This window comes from Macroventuria anomochaeta (assembly GCF_010093625.1).
Source record: "Macroventuria anomochaeta strain CBS 525.71 unplaced genomic scaffold BU25scaffold_53, whole genome shotgun sequence".
Taxonomy (NCBI): Eukaryota; Fungi; Ascomycota; class Dothideomycetes; order Pleosporales; family Didymellaceae; genus Macroventuria; species Macroventuria anomochaeta.
The window spans coordinates 101,319-118,016 of NW_022985414.1; the positions used below are offsets into that span (position 1 = coordinate 101,319).

The window sequence follows — 16,698 nt, forward strand, 5'->3', positions numbered from 1 at the left end:
TCTCTTTCCATCTTGGTCGGATCTGGGTGAAGGAGCAAGGTCAAATTGCTCTGAACGGGTGGTCCCGTGTGGTTGGTGGGCGGAGTCAGGCGTGCCTTCAAGACTGGCAAGGGCGTCTTTGGCTCCTATCTTGGTTCTTTCCTATGCACACAGGCACACTTTCACTTAGACTGGTACTTAATGAAGGATTTACATCCGCCCTTAGAGTAAACATTCTGCGCAAGTAGTAGCAAAATAATATATCGCAATGCAATAAACAAATGTACCCTCTTATAGTAAGTATATCGCGATGCAATAAACAAATGTTCCCTCTTTGAGCAAAGAAGCGGCATGCAGTTGCCAGCTACAGATTCTCTGGACCTATTCTTTTGCAGATGCTCCTTGTCTCGTTCGTGATATACATATCTGCTGGAGCCTAAGTGTGGGCTCAGACAGAGAGATGGAAGTGATTACACAGGGAAGACCTCCTGGAGGACGATTGACCACTTGCTCCTGAGTGTTGCATAAAGAATTCGTGACAGTGACTTCTGATCGGATTTTTGCGACATTTCCGGCGAAATTGCTTCTCAATTGCGTTCGAAGCCGGAGATGAGCGTCTGCATTGGGCGCCACTTGGGTCGGCTTCTTCTGCACGCCGAGCTTTCCCCAGCCTCGCATGACGAAGCACCCGCATCTGTCCTGCGTCTGCACCCTGACCTCGACCCAGCTTGCCACCCCACTGCCTCCGCAACGACGCCTGTGTCACTCGCAATCGTTATCCATTTTCACTCGCACAGCCACAGCCGCGCCGCGTCTTTCACCTCGGCACCTTCATTGGCTCGCCTGCCAAGTCAGAACCGTGGTCTTGCATCATACCCAACGCCAGACCTTCCACGCACTCAACGGACCGACGACCTTACCACTATCGTGCACACTTCACCCACGAATAGCAATCCTTCCGTCGCACACACTTCTGGTCTCGCATCCTGAAGTCTCCACATCACAGCCAAGATGAGTAAGGTTGTAAGAAGCGTCAAGAATGGTAAGCTACGGCATCTGCATTGCACTCGCTGCAGCAATTAACAGCTGTCACAGTCACGAAGGGGTATTCGGCGGTCGAAGTCAAGGTCCGCAATGCCACCAGCAACGACCCGTGGGGTCCGGTGGGCTCAGATATGGCCGAGATCGCTCAGATCACCTTCAACAAGTAAGACCAGCTCATTGTCTGCGGAAGCTGCGCTAACAGTCTTTGCAGCTCGACAGATTTCTACCAGGTCATGGACATGCTAGACAAGCGACTGAACGACAAGGGAAAGAACTGGCGTCACGTTCTGAAATCGCTCAAGGTCCTGGATTACTGTCTGCACGAAGGCTCCGAGCTGGTCGTAACTTGGGCGCGCAAAAACATCTACATCATCAAGACACTGCGAGAGTTCCAATACACCGACGAAGATGGTCGCGACGTTGGGCAGAATGGCAAGGCAGGCTCATTGGAGTGACAAGGGCATTGCTAACACTAGACAGTGCGAATGGCTGCCAAAGAGCTTACCTCGCTGATCATGGACGAAGAGCGATTGCGTGCCGAGCGAGCGGACAGGAAATCGTGGAAGTCACGCGTGACTGGTATTGAGGAATATCCTGGAAACCACGCTGCAGGACACGGAGAGGGTTCTCACAGCCTGCGACGAGAGGGCGGCAACGCGCGACCGCGCCGCGACGACGAGGATCTTGAGTTCAAGCTGGCTCTGGAAGCGAGTAAGAATGAGGCTGAAGAGGAGAAGAAGCGCAGGGAACGAAACAACGCCCCCGAGGACGATGACGATCTTGCGAAGGCGATCAAGCTCAGCAAGGAAGAGGAGGAATTGCGCCGGCGAGAGCTGGAACAGACCAATGCAGACTTGCTCTTTGGTGATGCCCCCGCGCAGCCCAACACGTACCAGCCGACCGGTAACAACCAAGGATACCAGCAGCAGGGACAGGTCGACTGGTTTGGCAACTTGATGGACCAGCAGCCGCAGCAGCAGCCCCAGAACACTGGGTTCCTCAACAACGCATACTCTCAGCCTACTGGTATGCAACCGCAGCAGACAGGCTTCCAGAATGGGTTTGGTGGCTACGGCCAAGGTTTCCAGCAGCAGCCTCAGCAGACAGGCTTCGATCAATTTGGCCAGCAACAGCAGCAAGCGCAATATTTGCAGCAACAGCAGACCTCGTTCAACATGAGCAACCCCTACAATCAGTTCGGTGGTGGAATGGGCCAGCAGCAACAGCAGCAGCCTCTCCAAGAGCAGAGCACGCTTCAGCCTGGTAGCCATAACCCTTGGGCGAGCAACAACCAGCAGGAAGCTTTGATGCCCCAACCCACTGGTTCCAACAACCCCTTCGCGCAGGGCTTCAACCGACCCCAGACCGCGACACAAGCAGCGCGTGTCCCGTCGCTAAACACTCTGCAAGAGCAGAAGACACAGACACAGTTCAACAACACATCGTTCAACCCTCCAGTATCATTCTCGACACCCCAGCCCCAGCAACAGCAGCCTCAGAAAGAGATGGATCCCCACGCCGCGAGGCTCAACACTCTCCTCGCGACAGGAGAAGGCCAGGATACCTTCGGAAACGTCGGCAACCTTCGTCTCCCGGCTCAGCACACAGCACCTGGTACTTTCGTCAATTCGGCCGGTGCAGGTCTGAACCGCATCAACGCCAATGCAACCGGCAACAACCCCTTCCTCAACTCTCAGTTCACTGGCATGCCTCAGCAGAACCGCATGATGCCAGCTCAGACAGGACCCGCCGGCAACTTCGGCGCCAACCCATACGGCGGCCAGAGCGCGAATCCGTTTGGCGCCCCACAGCAGCAACAAAGGTCTCAGGGAGGTAATAACTTAATAGACCTGTAAATGCTGCATGGAGGTGGACTCGAAGTAGACATGCGTTTTCTTGTTTGATATTTGATCTTGGAGCGTTGCCCTATATCTGCTTTCTATTTCGTTCGGGGCCGCCGCAAGGTAGTGGAGATACCTAAAGGCTTCTCCTGGTTAGGAGGAATAGGACATAGGGACCGGTGGTTTCGTAGACGCTAAATGATTCCCTTTACAACATCTTTACCTGCGTTATCAGCATAGGTAGTTGGCATTGTGCTGGGCTTGTGGGTAGGCGGTACGGTAGCTAATCGGACTGAACTTTGCCAATGTGCGTACGAACCCCAACTTTACCATGAGCCAGACTTCTCAGATGTCATGAACAAGACCCGATTTCAGAACTCCCAAGTCCACCGCAAGGTTGACATTTCGATTCAAGGGTTGACATCGGCGCTTCCCACGTGATCGACGGAAAGTGGGTCTGGGCCGCAGTGGAGCCCTTCCCGGCGCGCGCCTCCATCTCAACCCCGCAAACCTTGCCTGGCTTCCGTTCGCAAACCTCGCCCTGGCACGTCCACTTCACGGTCGCATTGTTTGTACGATAGACTTTTGGAAAGCATCCAGGGGTGGCGTGTTTGTTGTGTTGAGCGATCCTGGACGCCATATAAAATATCAGCTATATTGTCGTCATCGATCGAGTATTCCACGAAGTAGGGATCGCTGTCGCTCGCCGGTCGCAGCCAGCCGCACGGATCCGCCTATGTACATATTGCATATATACCACTTGGAATACGACTCCCTTGAACGAGAACATTGGACATGGCTGGGCCTGCAAGAGAAAGGGCGCTGGGCAAGCGGACACGCCGCAGTACAGCTGCTGAGCAGCAAGAACACGCAGAGCCGCCGCGAGCATCCAAGAGATTGAGGGAGAAGAGGGAGGCCAGCGCAGGTCGCAATGGACAGACACACCCAGGACAGCCTACTACAACCATTCGCAATGGTCTCGCGACACCAGAACCAAGCTCATTGACCGAGTCGCAAACGTCACTGCCAGTCGACGACGCTCCTCTTGAGCGCAAAGATATCTTCCCATTCATGCAACTACCCGCCGAGCTACGTGTCCACATATACTACATGGCACTTCACCGCGACACCCCACTCTACCTCCACGCCGCGCGCGCCCTCGAGAAAGGCCTCGAAGACGGCTCCACCGCCCTCGACGCCGACTCATCTCCCCTCGCCTCTCCAACCGACATTTCTGCACGCACCTGCCGCCCTCGCGTCCCCAGTCCGCCGCCGGATATCACTCCTCCACTCGACCCTGTCGTCCCTACAGTCCTGCGGCTCAATCAGCAGATATACAAAGAAGCGCGCTCCGTCCTCTACAGCGCAAATACATTCACCCTCTCCCTGCTCAGTGGAATCCACACCCTCTCCACCCTGCACCAACGCTCGCGCTCCCTAATAAAACACGTGATCATCACCATCCCGTCGCACCACGACATCCTGGACGGCTTCGCCGACCTCGTGCGGCTGGGGCTACGCTACTGTTGGGGGTTGAAGACCTTCAAGATCATCCTGCAAGCGAGCCTGCCCGACGATGGAAGGATGACGCACGCGACGAGCGTGTATGCGAATGCGTTTCATATTTTGAGGTGGCTGCCGAGGGGGTGTAAGGTTGTGCTTGAGGGGAATGTGAGTGAGGTTGTGAGAGAGGTTGTTAGGGAGGAGGGGAGGCTGCAGAGTGTCCTTGACGAGGCGGGGTATGCGAAGAGGCAGCATCAGATGCCTGAACGGCATTGATAGGGGGTTTTTAGTAAGAGTGTTGGATATGTGTATACTTGCGAAAGAGTCATAGTTGGAACCCATGCCTCGTTTTGCTCGTTGCATACTGCACCGTACTGTCCTCTGTGCATGAGCATGTCCGAACCCCTGTTACGTAGACCCCAGACCCGCTTGCAGATCCTACCTCGCGCCTTTGCGGACACCTTACGTGTAGATCCATGCTCAAGTCCGTATCCACTGCGTCTTTTGAGTCCAGTCTCCACGAGCTTCAGGAGCGAAGTCGATGTGTTCTCGGTGACGGGTCAACGTCGTCCAACGATCCTGACGAACGGACACGACACCAAGTCTAGTTGAACCTGGCACTCGGCCCCTGACAATCTCCTCAAATGTCGGGAAGAATCTCTGGTTCTTGCACAGCACATCCTCGAGCTTTCCACTCTCCTTCAGGGCCTCTGGTTCCTGGCAGATCAGCGCTGAGAACACAGCGCTACCGTCTTCCCCGCCGCCTTTGCATCGGGAATTGGGCCGTTGGTGTCGCTTGTAGGCTTGCTTCCAGCTGGCATCGAACTTGGTCCCTGGACGGACATAGTGGATGCGGTAATCTTTGGGGCTCAGCAGAAGTTTTCTGTTTAAGCTGGACGGCTTTCTTTCGCGAACCTGCTGGCGGTTGAGCTACTTGGGATGTCTGACTTCTGGCAGAGCTTTTCCTTCACGGGTTGGAACTGCGACTTGAACTCTGATATCCGGCGCGTAACTTCGAGGTTCCTGAAATCCGGGCCCTCAAACAAGAGCCTGGCGGCAACTTTGTCGTACTGCTGGACTTTTGCTACACCATCTGCGTTAGTCTTTTGGGAAGCGAGCATGACATCGTACTGATGCATCATGCCGTCCGAGTGCATGACGCTGAGAATCGATTCTGCGATGGCTAAGGTCCAGCGGCAGAACAGTGTGCTGAAGAGTGTCTGCTGTGCGTGCGGGCTTTTGAGAATTGCGAAAAGGCTCTCGATGTAAGCCTTGAGCTGACTACCAGGGATGCAACCGTAGGCGATGTTTTTGGCGGAGCAGGCAAAACATCCGACACTCAGTACACTAACTGTCAGAGTAATGTTGTCAGAACTAACGGTCAAGACAATGTACTCATAGAAAGCTGTCCAGCTCTGGTTGACTTCGTGTTGGGGCCGTATTTTGGGAAAGACTGTTCCAGTTTCTAGGTTCACGTATCCAACCAGCTTCTGGACCATGTTGCGGTGCTTTGCCTTGAGGGCGTTCTAAGATTCAAGGTCCGTCATCAAGTTCTCAACAACGGATTCCTTGGGGTCCTTGAAGGTACAGATGAGTTGGTAAATATGCTCAGCGGTTTCTTCTGGTAAGCTCAGTTGACAAGTGACCAGGTTGCTGACAATAGACAAGCAAGTGTCAATCTTATTATCGGCAGTTTCGAGGGTGAATTCACCTATCTTTTGTCTCTTGGACGGAGTTTTGACAGTGGTGATCTCCTCCTCGAACATGAGATCAGCTTTCCTCTTGTTGGCACCTCGGTTGAAAGGTTCCGTGTCGTATTGCTGAGAAAGAATGTCGTTATCGGCGACTCAATTGGCAGATGCCACAGCCTGATGCTCTTCAGGCGGATCATCGATGACGATGACAGTGGCAGCCCTGTCAGACGCTGCAGTGCGTTGTTGTGTCTTTGAGACGCTTGGTTTGGAGACTGCAACGCCTCTCGCAACTGCAACACCTCGTGTACCTCTGGATGCGTTGATGGGGGTGTAGCTGGAGGAGCTTTCGGCCGGTTTGTTTCGTTTTGGGGACGGTTTGTACTCAAGCTCGTTCGGATCTTCGGGGGTGGCTGCTCTTTTCTTTCCAGCAGCTTGTTTGGAAGGCACAATGGGGCAAGGTGTGGAAATTGGACTCATCTTAGGTCGGTCTGCAGGTTAGAAGCCCGCTAGAGAAGGTTAGAGAAGGTACTGTCACTGTTGCACTTCGGCGATTTCGCTATATTGCGGTTCTGGTGTGTCTTCAACTTGCGGTGACATTGGACGGTGATCGGTACCTGATTCTAAGGCTATGTCTTTTTCGGCGCTGGAGCTTTCTTGGGTAGTCGTTAGCTCGGTCAACTTTGTTGAGAGGATACACTCACAGTCTCGTCATCTGAGGAAGGTCCGCCTTCAACATTAACAGCGGTGGATGGCTCTGCACCCAGAGGCGGAAAGCTCTATTCAAGGCCCATCGCATCCAACTCTGCACGGACATCAGAAGGTATGGCAGCGATATCCAGATAAGTAGTTCCCCGACTCCTCAACTGTGCCGCTAATGGGCTGGCGGCGCCATAACCTCTGAGAATTCTTGTAAGCTTGCACACTGCTGTACTCCATGTTACCGTCCTCGGAGAGATCCTACTTAACTCACCTGCGATTGTCGCCGGATAGTCTAAGCTATGGTGGATGTAGTTGTCCGCGTAAACGTGATGTAACCGATTTCTTTTGCGGTCCATAGCTTCTTCGAGTGGTTTAAGGTCGACATTGTAACTGCTTGTGGGATGATTTCGACATTGTCTTGTGGGAGTGGGAAAAGAAGTGGTTGCCTTCACTTACTCGCACAGCAGATTTGTTGATCTCAAGATGTTTGTTTTGTATATCATGTTGCCATAGCTGCGAACGGACCTTCACCTCAGCATAATCACCCGAATACGATGCAAACTTTCTCCATCCTGCCAATGGCGCTTCTGCTGAGGGTGAGATACTGATTGATTGCCACAGATACGTTCGGGACTGTCCTGGATGGTACTAGCTGCAAGCACATCCTGTTTGCGGCATGGGGCCGGACATCATACCTTAGCCTATTGCAGCCCTCAGCCACAGAGGTCCCAGTTGCCGAAGCAATTAACATAGGAGCTGGCGTTGATACCGTTGCGATGCCTCTCGCTGTCACAGCCTTTCCCAAAATCTTCCTGCCATCGAAGAAGACTGACTCGCTGAGGGACGTGCTAAATTGATACGTGTAGCTTCAGGTGTGATTTTCCAGGGTTGGCGAGACAATCGCGCCCAACATTGGGTTAGTTCGAGTCTGAAAACTTATGGGATGTGGGTGTTTGAAGCTGCGAGCCAGTAGTTTGGTCATGTTCTACCTACGTAATCTCCTCGTGCCACAGTGTGACGCCAAACACAATACAGTCCATTCTTCGTTCGCACCATCTGATCCCTGAAAGCGCGTAGCAGCTAGAAGGGAAGTCGTGTTAGCGACGGGCATGTGCGGTTGTTTAGATTTTATCGTAGGACAGTTGTGGTGGAGCGAGATGAAGGGAAGCGCAAAGAAGCACAGCCGCACCTTCCTCCACAAACACGATAGCTCGACACCTCAAAATCTACAACCTACTCAGCTTTGACATCGCCTAAGCCGCCGTTAGAATGGCAGCCACCGACGCGTTCACAGGTCTACCCGATCTTATCCGTCAGCTCAATGTAAGTAGCAAGAAGATCAGAGAAGATTCCGGCAACAGACACGAGCCTGAGGCAACACAGATGCAGCTGGTCCGCTTGGAGGAGATGCCTGTCGTCACGAAACCTCGTAAAGAGCAGTATGTACTGGTATTGGTCGACGCACATAGTCACGAGATACGCTACTCCCTTGACAAGACGATGTCGTAAGCCCACTAACACAGCGCAGTTCAGGAACGAACTCATGCAGAGGACGCAAAAACATGCTGGAGTCACCGAGCTGAGGAACCACTTCTACAATGCGGTCCAGGACTATTTTGCCGAGATGGATCTTCACTTTGGCCGCACCTGCCGTATCATCGTTCGCGCATTCACTCACCTCACAGCTGTCTCTAGAGATGCGAGCAACACTCTTCCGTTCTTCACTGTGTGTTACTCGTCTGCGGATCCCTTCTTCGACTTTACCATCGTGTTAAACAGCGAGACCGTTGGGGCTAAGATCACTGGTACGTAACACACTTCCAGGGTCTTCATCACATCGAGTAAAGTACGTTGACTGAGGGTTCCGCAGTGACGTTCGTGGCGGCTACGAAGGACCAGAGTTGCAAGCACATCTTTGCCACAGCCTGGCGACCGCCCGCTTATATCCGTATGCTCAACACAGCTGATGAGAAAACCACCATCATTGAGGGATCTAGCATGCAATTAGAGTTTGACCAAGTTCCGCTACCTGTGCCTTTTACGGCGTTCCCACTTATCTTCAAGATTCAAAGGGCAACGACATTGGTTCGCCAGATCTACATTCTGCAAGCATTAGTGAAGACCTATCACTTGCTGCTGAGCTGAGCTCCCCCGCCGTGAAGGTATAGTCTTTTCATTTCGGAGACGACTGTGAGACTGAGTCATAACCAGGCACCTTGCACCACTACTCGCGATGCTGCAATTCATCTTGAGCCTTCATCACCAGGCGGCGGTATCGGCGACCAGGGCCGAGTCGATGGCCTTCTGCCAAACTCCAAGAACGCCATTACTGGACATATACCCATCAACGGTAACAACGAATCACTAGATATTTACATGCACAGTCTTTGCAAAACTGACTACGACCAGTTCCACAGAGACTACCTACAGGGAAGCAGACAGCCGTGCCGCTGGCACCATCTCGCGAACAAGTGTCGAAGGGGGACAAGTGCTTGTGCGACAATACCGAACTGAACAAGGAAGCAACGAAGGTCCTTCGATACTCGACGGAATGGAATCCTTGTGGCCCCAACTTCCGCATCACTGACTGTATATACGGTCATGTCTGCCAGAACTGGAAGTGTGTGGGTTCAGAGAACGCAAACTGTACGATGAAGTGTTTCATTATGTCGATCCTACAGTCGTCCAATGGGTCGCGGCAGGGGTCAAGTACACACCCTTCTCGCAGGCGGTTGAGGAGCCGTGAACGTGTGGTCAAACAGATGGATGCTTTGGTGAGGAGCTTGAGACTGCAACACGCCGATGCACTCTATCTCTCGTCAGGCGTCACTCGTCAGCACAACAATGTACTTCGCCCTAGTTCAAACTTACTTTGATGGAACTGAAACTTAATCCTCTTACATCGCTTTCCTACTGCGGTCAATGTATGCTGATCTCTAAGACCCGGGTTTCCTTCATTCCCAACAATCTTTCCCCACGAACCACAAAAACCTACACCTGCCCCAAAACTCAATCCCTCGTAAACCGTAACCACAACAAGTACATCCCCACATGTACCACATGAACCACATGTCACTCTTGGTACCGGCGGCAGAATTTCGCCTACCTACCCGCGCCAGATCGCGCACCGCCAAACCTTCCTCAAGGCCACCGCCACGCGAGCAGACGCCGGCCCACCACCCCTAAGACAACTCCCACTATCTGCAAGCAATGATTCATCGTACCACAAGTACATAAACGTGCGGCTCAAGCCGCTGCGAATCCCGGTTGCGGGACGTCTAGCTGCGCAGGCCCTGCGCGCTGATCTGCGACTATGAACATCTTGCAGGAGGCTGCGTAAAAGTAGAAGTTCGTGCATGCGACTTAGGGAAAGTGCGGTGGCCAGCATTATACATTCTATAGATGCGCTGGCAGGATTGTGAGAGTTAATCCTGATCTATGCAATGGCATTCCCGTCGCGCGTTTACGGCAATAAGTGGAGTGCGGGTGGTAGGGCGCCGTGAACGCCTGCCGAGGTGATGTGTGCGGAAGATTCATGATGTGCATGGAGGAAGATTTTTGGCAAGTCGATGAGTTGGGTACGGCCGAAGGGTTGATGTTGGGAGGTGATGGCTTGATGTGGCTGGTTCAACGAGTGTTTTCCGCAGAGCACGTCTTTTCTTCGAATGAGCCGTGTGCGATATCCGACGTGTGGTTGGTAAAGCAAGCAGTGGCTTGATGAGGGCATGGACGTGTTGAGGGAGAACGACATGGCTTGTAGAGCAAGACAGTCGGCAGTAACATGGTCAGGCGACCGACCAGGGTGAACGGATGTGTTTCATCCGATCCTGCGGATCCGGCTTTGCTGTATCTGAGACGTAACCATGGGTAAGCGTCACCGACCAGGTCGGCCTAGATCTGTCAAAGCTCTTCTGTCGCTGTCAGCAGAGACTCTATATTCAAATGCTAGGAGCGAATGGTGTTCGAAGCGTGAGGGTATGGGTATTGTATGGTATGATAACCAAATAATGTAGATACTTCCGTCCGCCTCATGCAAATTGCGTCACTTCTCAGACCATTATGCCCCACCTGGTGATACTGGATACACCCAAATATACATGCACCTTGTCAAAGGTGCGTTCTAGATCTTGTGTCCGTCTCTTTCTTCCAACTATGCGTCTGACCTTAGAAAGACGTCGAACATGCTACGTTGCGCATCTAAACGTGGAACAAAAAAACCAACAACGCCAACCTGCATACCACATATGGTCGTGGAGACGCATGTATATATAATATAAGAAAGCGGGGCGTCAAGCCGGAAGCGCAAAATGGTATGCTATAGTCGCCGAACGCCTCGCAGGAAATTTGACTCGAAGGAAAACGTCGCAAAGGAATTCGTCGAGCCATGGGTAGATGCGTGATCTGGAAGGCCGAGATCATCAGGTGTTGCTGATGATGACTCGCGCACCCTCCTTACCGAGCACACCCCTCTCTTTGGCCTTGGGGCTCCTGTCCCGGCCTTTCTTTCGACTGAGGAAGCCGAGCATGCCTGACGGCTTCTCGGTCTGTGGATTCTGTACGAGCGCAGAGCTCTGGTTAGCCATCTCGGACCATGAGCCGGTGCCGTCGAGGACTACCTGTACGCCACCACCCATGCTGGTGCTGCGCTGCGACCCACGCGGACGGCTGTTCATGGGCCGTGAGAACGAAGGCGTCGTATTTTCGGTAGACTCGGAGGGGAAGTAATCTGCGCGCTCTCCACGTTGCGATGCCTGCGAGCCAGTAGTCGACTTGTTGCCTCGATTCAGGTTGGCTGTAGCAAGTGGAGGACTGCCGTTCGGTGAATGCGTTGTAGATCGTGGGTTGGTCATCGTCGTTGAACGGGTAGGATGGAGATCGCCTTCTTGGGACCTTTGAGTGGCCAATGGGCGTCCCCAGGGATCTTGTTGAGCGGCAACTGGGGCCGGCGCATGGTCGCTGTTGCTCTGGTTGCTGGCTCTTGAACCACCTGTGGAGTCATTAGGGTCTGCAACTACGACTGCTGCAGGCCGTGTATCTGCGACCACAGTGTAATTGAAAGGCTCGAACAGTGTCTCAATCATCTTGTGCAGCTCCTCCGCTCGGATCTCAGCCTCTGTTGCGTCATCTTTCAGTGCTTCTCTAGGCTTCTGCCTGCGTGCTCGTGCTTCTAGCGGCGCCTCTTCCAACAACAGCTCCTCGAGATCGTATGTTGCGTCAAAGTTTGTCTTGTCGCTGGACGGAATGAAAACGGGAGTGATCTCTTTGGCTTCCAGCGCAACGAAATCGATAGGGCGGAAGAATGGGTTGTCGATGAACGATTCGAAACCAATAGCACCAATCCTCCTCGTACGGTCTTTCTCTAGCAGTGAGCTTATCGCGTGTAGACAGGGCATCGAAACGGGAGGGCTGGTGACGGGGTACGTGGGCTCTCCTTTCGAGATCTTGGCGGCGAGGGAGTCGTGGCTGCTGGCCTCGAAAGGCCGCTGTCCTCATTAGCTTTTGACTAGCGTCAACTTGGAAATAGTACCCACCTTGTTGTAGATGCACTCGTAGAAAAGCACACCGAGTGACCACCAATCGACCTCACACGAGTATCCCTTGCCCTCGTACACTTCAGGAGCCAGGTATGCGAGGGTTCCAGACTTGCTGGTGAGCGGCTTGTGCGGGGTGAAATCTGAGGCAACATTCTGACGCTTGTTAGCAACACGATCAAAAGCCTGGCCAAGCTCGAAGAAAAACGTACAAAATCTGCCAAGTGGACGTGTCCGTCCGAGTCCAGCAGCACATTGTCAGGCTTGATGTCCCTGTGCACAATGCCTTGCTGGTGAATGTATCGCACGGCGCATCCAAGCTCAGCCATCCAAAACCGTACTGCTTCCTCGGTGAATGTCTTCCTCGAGATGTGGAACCGCAGGTCGCCGCCGTTCATGAGATCGACTACGATGTATCTGCCCTTCATCAGCCTCGCTAAGGTGCCTGATCATCCTGTCTTCACATACAGATATTCGATGTCCTGGAAGCTGTAACGCAAGTTACACAGGAAAGGGTGGTTGAGATGTTCGAGCATCCGTCGCTCCCGAATAATATTTCGGACGCTCTCTGACCGTACGACTGTGACACAGCGTCAGCATTCACGTCCCTGGTCGGCGTGAGGGAGTGCAGACAAACCTTCATCTTTTCTTATGTACTTGAGCGCAAATGTGAGGCCAGTGTCTTTACGCTCGACAATGCGCACTTTGCCAAAGGCTCCTTTGCCTACGACTCGCAGCAGCCGGAAGTGGTTGAGGTTCACTGTATTGTTGTGGTCAGGCTCGTTCGCTCGTGCTTCACCTCATGGCAGGTGCAGATCAAATGCAGGGCCTGCAGCACCTCAGAACAGCACAGAATTACGCACCTTGGTCGGTGAACACCACGGGCTTGCCGTTACTCTGACCCATGGAGGGCTACAATTGGAATGGGTGTGGGCGTCCTTAATTATGCATTCAGACAGGCGTGGGAGGGCGAGGATGTTGCGGGCGCGGGGACAAAGGTCGTCTTCGCCGTCGGCGTGGTGGGCAGGTCGAGCGAGCGGCAGCCAAGGCAGGGTTCCGCGCGAACACAGGGCTCTTTATGTTTCTCAACACCACAGAACGCGGACTGTGTATGCACGATACAGCGTGTAGGGCTGAGGCAGCGGGCAGAAGTTGCACGGAGAGCCTCGAAAGGAGGCACGCAGTTTTGAAGCAGCACGTCTCGTCGGCGTGGCCCAGGGCAGCTAGCTTCGGCGGGCGTGCTTTTGGTTCTTTGGCCAGTACGCCAGCACTTCAATGCAGTTCCACACCCTTAGTGCAGGTGGCGCGCCGTAGGGAAGGCCGGCCACGTTTTGCGCTGCCTCCGCCGTGAAGAATGAATGGCAAACGGCGCTAGGGCCCGTCAGGAGTCAGCAACCCTGTCGCCTGTGTTTCTGCGATATCTCAGGCGAATGGATCGAAGCGCATGCTGATCTGTGTTGCCCCGTGTAGCTGGCAAGCGCGGCAGTCACATATCCAGTGACCGCTGGGGGAGCATTGCAAGTACCGACAGTCGTATCTTAAGATGGGCTATACGTGTTCTGCCTGGAGATCATCAGGGCGACGACATGGTGCAACGTTATCTCAGGGCCCTCAGACACCTCATTAAAGTGCACGTTTGCTAGACGCAGTGTGGGAACCACACGGATCATCTCCACGCAGACGGAGGACCCAGGGCTGACGTGCACGACAGGAGCGACTCGTTCTGGAAGGAAGCTTCCATGGCTGCATCTCACACACCGAGAACAAGCACAGTCAGCGTCGGCGCCACACACCAACAGAGGTCCTCTGCTGCAACACGTCGAGTTGCTCCAGCGCCATTCACACCCCAGCTGTCACGAGACATCGGCGAAATCCCACTGATCAGACGTCGTCTTGCTCCCGTCTGATCTGCGCCAGGCCTGCCACTTTTAAAACACAACAATGAAGAGGGACCACCGTGCAAACATGGCTCTCTTTGACGGGCCGGGTTACAATCTCCTCCACCTCGCACAACCGGACGTCTGCTGTGCTGATTCATCTCGCTCAGTTCCTCTCCATCAGCCTCTGTTTCTGTTTCTCTCAAACTACGCGAACGCCTGCATGTGGGCCGGTGCAGAATGTCACTTACCCGCAAGCCTCTCCGCTGGCGCAGATTCGATCTTCTTTTCTCTTGCGTTTCGACCCACTCTCTTCTCTGCATCTTCGGCCCGATCAGAAACGGTAGAAGCACGCGAAGATGTGGAAGGCTTGCGGCTTTGCTGTTCCCGAGAAGCTACAAATGCTTTCTGTACCACAGAAGGGCAAGCACCAAGACCAAGTCCTGCCTCAGGCTTGGTGATTGCACTGTTCATCGAAAGTTAAGAGATGGAAAAAGTGCAGGCTAACCGGGCGAGCTCAGCAGTGACACCTTCTAGACCTTTTTCCACACACGACGTCAGTTTTCACATGGCGTACCACTGAACGTGACACATGCACAATTTCGTCAACACCGCGTGACATGAAACGGATCAGCCACAGCTGTTCAGGCTGTTTGCTTCCCCCGGACGCCAGACCAACGGATCGCTGGACACTCACATCTACAAAGCTACTCAGGGGTAAGTGCCGGTGACATTGCATTGTCGTAGTTGGCGCTACGTTTGATGTTGTTCGATCTCACATCTTCTGCCATTCTTACAACACAAATTCCTCCAAGAACCTCGCGATTCAGTTTTTCTACGTCGGAGCATTGTCTCCCGTAGTGCATCGCATGCCGTTGTGTGCTACGAAATCTATTGCTGCGAGTGGAGCTCAGGCACACAGATCTCTACTCGGCGGTACGATCCCAGTTCGTTATAGTGCTACGTTCGCAGGGTCTTCATCACACAAAGCGGTTACACGGAATATCACAGAGTAAGTCAAGGCGGCCTCCGAAACTTTCTATAGTGGAGAAAGCGCGAGAGGTGAAAGTCGAATCGATTTCGTAGACACTTTTCGCCGGGTCGAGATGGGAGGGGTATCTTCGGATACCGCTCAAGTAGGTTAAAGACATGTTCTAGAGGACTTCCAGATGCCACAAACATGTATGACAGTACGCTCACGCGAAGCTACTGCATCTCGGGAAGTGTTGCACGGAGCATCAGAGCAGTTGTCTGCTTCCATCAGTCATCGTCACCTCCTTGCGTCGAGCTACACTGCACCCTCACGTCACGTCAGGACGATCGAGCATCGTAAAATCGTACGGACATTCGAACACGGGAACCATCAAGACTCCTCGAATTAAGGCATTGATGGAGATTCAATTGAGTGTGCCCTTACTGAAAGGACTCGCTTAACCACACCATTGGTTACGGCACGCATTCACCGCGAACGACACTTCACGAAAAGTTGAAGCACCGTTCCATTGACCCGAGCCCTTGCTGCCGGGCTCCTAGCTGCGGAAAGTAGTACTGTGCCTCTCCCAAGCATGCAACGTTGCAGCTGTGACCGTCTATTGTCCAGTCGTCTGGATTCAACGTCTCACACTGGAGCATTACATGGCGAGGACGTGCACCCACACACAATCTGTGCTCTGCTGTTGCTACGGCGTGCGCGTCGTATTGGAACACCATCACTCTTGACCGATCACTGTCATCACTCCGAGTTCGAGACTTTCTGCCGTGCAGTAAGTCGATTCTGCCTACAGGCCTTGCATCGGTGTCTAGCATTGCTCTTGTCTCAAGTCCTGCTTGGTTCCATGTCAGCCCGAGATGGAGAATGCAGAAGGCGTATGCACCGTCGCGAAACTCGAAACTTTCCGGTGCCCATCCTGCATCTCCCAATCATGATTTACCAAGGTTAGGTACAATACATCCTTCGAACACTGCATCGTGAACCCCATCGAACATGGCGCTCACTCAAACACATGCGAGGCGGATGCAACGGAACTCAACAAACGCCAATGGCTTTCCGATCGATGCGAGGGAGAATTTGCAACCATCGTAGCTTCTTCCACGAGTGTTGTCGTTGCTATTTGTGGAACGTCGACCTCGGTCAGAACAATAGACTTTCTGCCCAGCCTTGCACAACGTCTACAACCTTACAAATGTCAACGTCGCTTAGAGGCACATCAAGCGCCAATGCACGTCAGATGTGCGAACCCCGGAACCCACGAGGATGTGTTCGAGAAGCATGATCCTGCGCCTTGCCTCTGCGGGAAGGTCGCACGTTGATCTCTACACTACGAAGTTGGCAGTTCCGGTAGCGACCTGCTGTGTACCCATCCTGCTACACGACACCCGGCGCCATGGACATGCACTCGATATCGTTTCAGGCGAGTATACACCCACGCAGTTGTTCTCGCCGAGGCGTCGCAGAGCGTGGATTGGCGTTGTTTGTAAGATTAAGCCAGCATAAGCACGAACAGTTCGACTGCAAGACCATATCGTCTAA

At 53.4% G+C, this 16,698-nt stretch overlaps 7 protein-coding genes across 7 annotated transcripts; 4 read left to right on the forward strand and 3 right to left on the reverse strand.

Moving 5' to 3' along the window:
- Positions 1–690: 690 nt before the first annotated feature.
- On the forward strand, positions 691–3,186 carry BU25DRAFT_415980 (ENTH-domain-containing protein). The gene is made up of 4 exons (XM_033707662.1): positions 691–1,021; positions 1,075–1,186; positions 1,235–1,455; positions 1,504–3,186. The coding sequence occupies exons 1-4, from the start codon at positions 991–993 to the stop codon at positions 2,877–2,879; spliced, it is 1,740 nt and encodes a 579-aa protein (XP_033555801.1). The 5' UTR covers positions 691–990; the 3' UTR covers positions 2,880–3,186.
- Positions 3,187–3,552: 366 nt separating this feature from the next.
- Positions 3,553–4,949, forward strand: BU25DRAFT_235306 (uncharacterized protein). Its single transcript, XM_033701455.1, has one exon. It carries the CDS (start codon positions 3,660–3,662, stop codon positions 4,641–4,643), a length of 984 nt encoding a protein of 327 aa, XP_033555802.1. The 5' UTR covers positions 3,553–3,659; the 3' UTR covers positions 4,644–4,949.
- BU25DRAFT_463557 (uncharacterized protein) lies at positions 4,848–5,866 on the reverse strand (the record flags this gene model as incomplete). The annotated part of the gene is made up of 2 exons (XM_033710613.1): positions 4,848–5,227; positions 5,302–5,866. The coding sequence occupies 2 exons, from the start codon at positions 5,864–5,866 to the stop codon at positions 4,848–4,850; spliced, it is 945 nt and encodes a 314-aa protein (XP_033555803.1).
- A 348-nt stretch (positions 5,867–6,214) lies between these two features.
- BU25DRAFT_426363 (uncharacterized protein) lies at positions 6,215–6,538 on the reverse strand (the record flags this gene model as incomplete). The annotated part of the gene is made up of 1 exon (XM_033708413.1): positions 6,215–6,538. One exon carries the CDS (start codon positions 6,536–6,538, stop codon positions 6,215–6,217), a length of 324 nt encoding a protein of 107 aa, XP_033555804.1.
- Positions 6,539–8,029: 1,491 nt separating this feature from the next.
- On the forward strand, positions 8,030–10,024 carry BU25DRAFT_482541 (uncharacterized protein; the record flags this gene model as incomplete). Its single annotated transcript, XM_033711134.1, has 5 exons — positions 8,030–8,199; positions 8,258–8,565; positions 8,631–8,845; positions 8,972–9,110; positions 9,170–10,024. 5 exons carry the CDS (start codon positions 8,030–8,032, stop codon positions 9,634–9,636), a joined length of 1,299 nt encoding a protein of 432 aa, XP_033555805.1. The 3' UTR covers positions 9,637–10,024.
- An 820-nt stretch (positions 10,025–10,844) lies between these two features.
- Positions 10,845–13,619, reverse strand: BU25DRAFT_235419 (kinase-like protein). Its single transcript, XM_033701459.1, has 6 exons — positions 13,155–13,619; positions 12,929–13,051; positions 12,760–12,871; positions 12,504–12,708; positions 12,292–12,447; positions 10,845–12,243 (listed from the first exon to the last, which is right to left on the reverse strand). Exons 1-6 carry the CDS (start codon positions 13,195–13,197, stop codon positions 11,179–11,181), a joined length of 1,704 nt encoding a protein of 567 aa, XP_033555806.1. The 5' UTR covers positions 13,198–13,619; the 3' UTR covers positions 10,845–11,178.
- Positions 13,620–15,526: 1,907 nt separating this feature from the next.
- Positions 15,527–16,265, forward strand: BU25DRAFT_235330 (uncharacterized protein). Its single transcript, XM_033701457.1, has one exon. It carries the CDS (start codon positions 15,734–15,736, stop codon positions 16,106–16,108), a length of 375 nt encoding a protein of 124 aa, XP_033555807.1. The 5' UTR covers positions 15,527–15,733; the 3' UTR covers positions 16,109–16,265.
- Positions 16,266–16,698: the final 433 nt, after the last annotated feature.